Source organism: Saccostrea cucullata, unplaced genomic scaffold (genome assembly GCF_032062105.1).
Source record: "Saccostrea cucullata isolate Sc308-1 unplaced genomic scaffold, CSIRO_AGI_Scuc_v1 ctg20691, whole genome shotgun sequence".
NCBI classification, from domain to species: domain Eukaryota; kingdom Metazoa; phylum Mollusca; class Bivalvia; order Ostreida; family Ostreidae; genus Saccostrea; species Saccostrea cuccullata.
The window spans coordinates 628-7204 of record NW_026936276.1 but is presented as its reverse complement, the minus strand read 5'-3'; the positions used below and the strand labels follow the sequence as shown (position 1 = coordinate 7204).

The following is a 6577-nucleotide window of genomic DNA, read 5'->3' as shown; positions in this document are numbered from 1 at the left end:
ATTCAAGCATTTTACCAGAAAGTTACCAAAGACAATAAATTATCCACGGACATTAGCCCTGATAGTGGGGTAGATGTACCCGTGACTGACGTCACACAGGTACGAAGTATGCCATTGGTTAGACAACAGAGTGTGCCATATTACTGTAGGATTAATCCGTCCGCCGGAAGTCTGCTCAGCAGCGCCACTTCCAGTTTTGATGGTATGTAGGTTGAGTAGATTTTATAGTTTTGCATCATAGCATGACATTAAAAGTGATCAGCACATCGTATTAAGAATATCCCTATATGTATTGAATTGATTTTTCATACAGACTAACAAGATGACGCATCTTTATCTTTCTGAAGTCGTGCTTGAATGAAGTTTTGTTCCATGTTCGTTTGCAAAAAGGAACGATTTGACTAATAGAAAAGTGTGGCTTTATGTAATGAAATGTGAAGAATATGTTAAAGAACAGTATGCATGTTAAAAAGTCTAAATCAGAAGGAGAACAAATACAGATCTCTATAACCTCAAAGGTGGGATTAGGTGCCTTGAGAAGTGTACACTAGAGTATCCCCTGCCGACTGCTTACACCTACTTGTCATGATAAGGGGGGACATATAAAAACTTCATATATTATTATGGTCAAACAATGTCGTTATTTATCGACCATGCAAAATTACTTCAAACAATGAAATTAGGCCAAAAAATATATATATACCAATGCAGGTGTAAAGACGAATAATGACCCCCATCGAATAATGACCGGGGGTCATTTTTCAACGGCAAAAAATGACCCCTACCCGTAGAAAAAAAAATCATTTATTGTAGAAAAAGAGTCATAGGGGTCATTATTTTATATGTTAGTCCTATAAAAAATTTACCCCCATTGAAAAATGACCCCCTTTAAAGTGAAAAGAGATTCTTTAATTGTCAAGTAATAAAATTTCTTTTTAATTTCCTCCTTATAGTGTTTGCTTAAAGAATGATATTCCACTTGTTTTTAGAAATCAAACCATGCAACAATCAGGTTCTAATACTCTTTAATAGAAAAATTAATTTTTCCTTCATTTCAACTTTTAGCTTGTATAAGTTTGGCAAATCCTTTTTGACAATGAAAGAGGAGGAAATTTTTACCCCCCCCCCCAAAAAAAAAGAAAAGAAAATTACGTTAAATAATAATAATAATAATAATAATAATAATAATAATAATAATAATAATAAATGAAAAGCAAAAATATAAATAAAACTCTATACCATTCAATACTACTGAAAGAGGCTCTAGATAAAATATTGAAATGAAGTTAAGCCTTCTCACAAGTACTATCATATCATAATTTACTTCGCCATGATTAAAGCGTACTTTAAATGTTGGTGGGGGTATACTTGAAAGTATTGTGGCAAAGTAACAGTTGAAAATTAGTAGAGTGGTAGATTATTTTAAGCTTAATACATGTATTTTTAGTCCCTCCTTATAGAAAAATAAAGGTAGGGTAGCTTTTTTTTTGGTTGCTTTTGTTGATAATCGACTTCCTCCTAAATAATTGAGTGGGTGGGGTGGGTGTAACACCTAAAAATATGCTCTGTAAAGCTGTGGGCTAGTGTAAAATACACATTTTAATGCAAAAACTATACATTTAGACATAACCTTTTGATTTAGCACACACAACATTTCCTAATTCTTGTTTTATCCACCCTTTTACCCAGTTCTGAGTATATTTTTCAGGGAATTTAATATGAAAATCAGAACAAACATTTTCATTTTTGTAACGTCTTCTTTATACTGTATCATGATATGAAAAGTTAATTGAAGACTCACTTTCTTATGTCCCCGTAATCGAGAATTTCGGGGGTATATAATTTTATCGTGTCCGTCTGTATGTATATGTATATACTGGCAGTATATTTGTTGTCCGCAAAAACTTTAACCTTGACCATAACTTTTCATTTATTGGAGCTATGACTTTCTATTCAATATCTGTATTCCTTGTGACAAGACCTTACTTTGGGTACCATCTTTTGACCTTTGAGATTTCCGTACTTATAAAAAAAACTTTAACCTTGGCCTTAACTTTTGAACGATAAGGGCTAGGGTTTTCATACTTCACATATGTTATCCTTGTTACATTAAACCTTTCTTAAGAAACCATCAACTTTGACCCTTTGATCTTTGAGTTTGACCTACCTTTCAAAAACTTACCCGTAGCCATTACTTTTGAACAAGTGTTGCTAGGGCTTTCCTATTTTGCAATTGTATTTCTTGTGAAAAGACCCTACTTTGGGTACCAATATATCTAAATTGCATTTAGTAAAGTTTAATCTTCGTTATGTTGCCATACAGGGGCATAGCTGTTTCACAAACACATCTTTTTATATATAAGAGGAGTTGCGGATAAGAGATGGATACCCCAAAGCGTAACAGACGGACGGAAGGACATCCCGATCACTATATACCCTCCCGCTTTTCAAGCGGAGGATATAATAATATATAATACTGCTGATTTTTTCTGTCAGTACGATGATTTCCACCATCGAAAAGAAATGTTTACATAACCCTTGAGGCTCGATAAATCTTTTACTTCTTTAGATTCTGAATATTCCCAATTAGCTCAGGTGAGCATTTTGGCCAATATGCTTCTTTATCTAATTTTTTTTTGCCACCCTAAAAATTTCAGCTTTAATCCACAGGGAGTCATTTTTCTACGGGGCTCATTTTTCTTCACGTAGGTTCTGCAAATTTTTAGGGTGGTGACACTTTTTCTACGGGCAAAAGGGTCATTTTTCGACGACGAAAAATGACCGGGAGTCATTTTTCGCCGTAGAATATTGACCAGGGGTCATTTTTCGCTGTCGAAAAATGACCCCCGGTCATTTTCGATGGGGGTCATTATTCGTCTTTACACCGTAAATTGCACCTTTTTTGCATTACAGGATCTGTAGCGTTATGGTCAAAGACAACTATATATATATAAAACCATAACTATGGCACGCCAAATTCACAAAAATGAGCTAAACCTAGTTTCACAATTGATAAACTAGGTTTATCGACTGAAAACTATAGTTTACATACCGTAAACTATAGTTAACGATTCATTAAGTATAGTTTTCATCTGTAAAACTATATTTAACGGTTGTTAACTATAGTTTACGAATGATAATCTAAGTTTATCTGTCTGTAATAAAGCGTTAACAATAGATTTTGTTGATAAACATAGATTCACGTTTGTAAACTATAGTTTACAATCGTAAACTATAGTTAAGAGTTGTTAATCATAGTTTCACAAATCGTGAAACTATATTTATCAGATCGTTAACTATAGTTAACGATTTGTAAAGTATAGTTTACAAATCGTGAAACTGTATTTATCAGATAATCTATGTTTTGCAAGCGCAAATGATTGCTTTCGTTGTTAAGTATAGTTTAGGGTTGTGAAACATAGATTATCGCGTTAACTATGGTTTACAGATGTGAAATATAGATTAACGTTGTTAACTATAGTTTACGGTTTGTAAACTATAGTTTACAACCGATAAACCTAGTTTATCGATTGTGAAACTATGATTATCTCATTTTTGTGAATTTGGCGTGCCATACATAACGCTACAGATCTGCAGCTAGAGGTATATTTTTCATTAAAAGAAATATAAGTAACGTCAGCATGGTCAGGTGCCTGTGGTTTGAAGTCATCATTTCTTCCGTTCTTTGGTGGATACAATAAGCTTGTTAGCAAATACAATTTATCATTAAGTCTTCATTAAGTCACTTGCTGACTGACGATTTTCATACTAACTGTTAGTATGGACTTTTGATCTTAACTTTTCAACACTTCAACAGTGATCCAACGCTTCTTGAATATGTTGAGGCATAGAAGATTTTTTTTCACGACAGTAAAAGTTTCCTGACCATGGTTTAAGGTTTACTAGTGGATTAAGACCCTTCAACATATTCTTGGTTGAAGGGATTTTTTATGATTTTTTCCAAAACGAATTCCAGTTATGGTAACGATCAGAATCATTCTCCTTAACAGGGATCTCAAACTATGATTGAAAGGTGAATTTTATATTATGTATTTTTAACATTAAAGAAAATATCATCAAATTACTTGGCAACGATTCGTCGCTGTATCCATGGTGGAAGTTGGTGAGCTAACGGCCACTGAAAAGCTTGCATTGCCTCAGAAACGTTGGAAGATTCAAAGTCATGCAGTCTGAAATGAAAATATCAAAGTAGAAGAGAAATAACTCCTATATTGGGTTTTATTTTATAATTTACCAGCTGCATTTCAGTAATCGGATTACAGTGACTTCCACTTTGAATTTTGAATTCAGCGAAATATGTAATAAAAGTCTCGCACCTTTTTATGATTATCATAAAACGGGCGTTTTCTTTTTTTTTTAAGACTTTATCATTAAAAAAATATTTAACCGATCGTTTACTGTCTTAAACTTTCTTTATATCAGGCAGAAGCATGTATTTGAAACAAAAAATTGATCTAAATGCATGTTTATTGGTATATACATAATTATCTAGTATAACAGCTATATTAGATTTTGCTGTTTGTTCTTTTTTTCTTCACGTTTGTTTTTTTTTTTTTTTGTTATTCCCACAAAGAATGTATACTTTCTTAACTTAAGAAAATATATGATTTTTTTAATACCCTGCAAATCTATATGCAGATTATTACTCGTACAAAAAAATTACGGAAGAAAGTCATAAATATAAAATACAATATGTGTATACTTACTTGACTGGCCTAGAGTTTTCTCTGATTTTTCGGATAATATTCTGGCTATTTGGACCAGTCTCATGTTGGACCAGTCTGTAGTCCAGTCTTGACCTGGTCAGTGGTGTGAGTTTCTCCTGATAGTTTATCACGCCCATCCCCCCGTGTAAGGCCTTATTGATGTCGAAATCCCGCAGACAGCGCTGGCGTATCGTATCCGATATATTCTTATTGTACATGGAAAATTGCTGACTGTTTGATGTAAGGAATCTACTTTCTGTGCTGAAATCCGTGACAGGCAGAACCTATATAGAAACAGATTTTAATAGAAATTTTATTTTACAGCTGAAAACGATAAAGAATTTGAAAAGAAGCTAAATACTATCATATAAAAAATTGAGATAAAAATTACATTTGAGCCTTCGCCATTCTTAAAATCGATAGAGAGGTTCGAATCCTCAAATGATTTGTTCCAGGAAGAAACAGATTCTCTTATAGTTTTGAATCTCTGCTAATTAATGACGTACTTGTATATAATTTTATATTATATTATAAGTATTAGTATTTGTAATTTTTTATATATAAAAAACCTAGACAAACTATGAAACAACTTTAACAGACAGTAAATTATTTATAATATCTGCCTGTTTGTTGTTGTTTTATAAATACCTCAACTGTTGTTTCGGAATGCCTCATGATCGGGGGGAGTGGTACGGAGAATCGGCTATCTGGACCATAATCCCGGCAGTAGGAGGAAATTCTCTCTCGGGGATCGTTACCAAAACATACATGCGTCTTCCTAAGCTTTTCTTTGTTTTCCAACCCATCCATGGAACTTGATTGATGTTATTGTTACGTCACAATGGTAGTTTATATGTTATTATTACGTCATAGTTTTTGTGGCGTCATTTCATTGTGAGTTCTTGATATGCCTGAAGAAATTTGTGCACAATTTCTGAACTTGCAAACAATGTATTATAAACAGTGATGTTTTAGGGTGTGACCGTTGGGATGAGTGCAGTTTGTAATTATACTGTTCTGTCAAGTCGAACGAGACATCTATACACTCTGACGTCACACGACGTAATGGAGCAAGCCAGAGTTTACGGATCGAGACAATCAAGTGTGTCGGGTTGAAACTACGCCGAGTGTTGAACGAAACGAAAGACATTGCAGAATATTTTTGTATAGCATAAAAGTTTTTTTTACAAACTGAAAACATTTTATATTTTATGTTATTTATTTATTTCCCATTATCGCATGGTATCCTGATAACAGAGGGATTCTGCATGGAAGGTTTCACAATGATTTGCTTGACGTATCTCTTACCAGAGAGCGTTTGCGCTCCGCTCCAACACCTCTGTTATCATCAAACGAAAGTGAATGATATCTTTTCGCCAACTTGGTAATTTTCTTAAATGAAAAAAATCTGATGAACTTTTTTTTTTGTTTTTATCAAAAGCTTGATTTATAATTTAAGAAATAACTCTAACTCTTGGCAAAATTATTCGAGTATAACCTGGTTTAAGTCAGTTTACGCTTTATAATCCGGGAACTAGAGTGATTCCTTATAAGTTAATTTGAAAATAATTATACAACTGTTGTTATTATCCTTCAGAATTATACAGTCAATCTGATTGGTTTAGAGCAGGTCACGTGCAGGGAGACAATTCGTGATGTCTCCCTCACGCGCAGGGTGACAACTGTTATCTCCCTTCAGATGACAATGAAATAGCGTAATCGAGCATGCAGGGTTACAACTGTGTTGTCGCCCTTTGAATGAAACTACAGTGATTTAAGCGAGATAACTCTTATTTATAAGTACAATTAATAAATATACGGGATCGGAAAACAATGAATTCTAACGATGA

General features: G+C 33.6%; 1 protein-coding gene across 1 annotated transcript; it reads right to left on the bottom strand.

Moving 5' to 3' along the window:
* Positions 1 to 4037: 4037 nt before the first annotated feature.
* LOC134245207 (uncharacterized) lies at positions 4038 to 5590 on the bottom strand. The gene is made up of 3 exons (XM_062727479.1): positions 5376 to 5590; positions 4728 to 5011; positions 4038 to 4190 (listed from the first exon to the last, which is right to left on the bottom strand). The coding sequence occupies exons 1-3, from the start codon at positions 5535 to 5537 to the stop codon at positions 4082 to 4084; spliced, it is 555 nt and encodes a 184-aa protein (XP_062583463.1). The 5' UTR covers positions 5538 to 5590; the 3' UTR covers positions 4038 to 4081.
* Between the last annotated feature and the right edge of the window lie 987 nt (positions 5591 to 6577).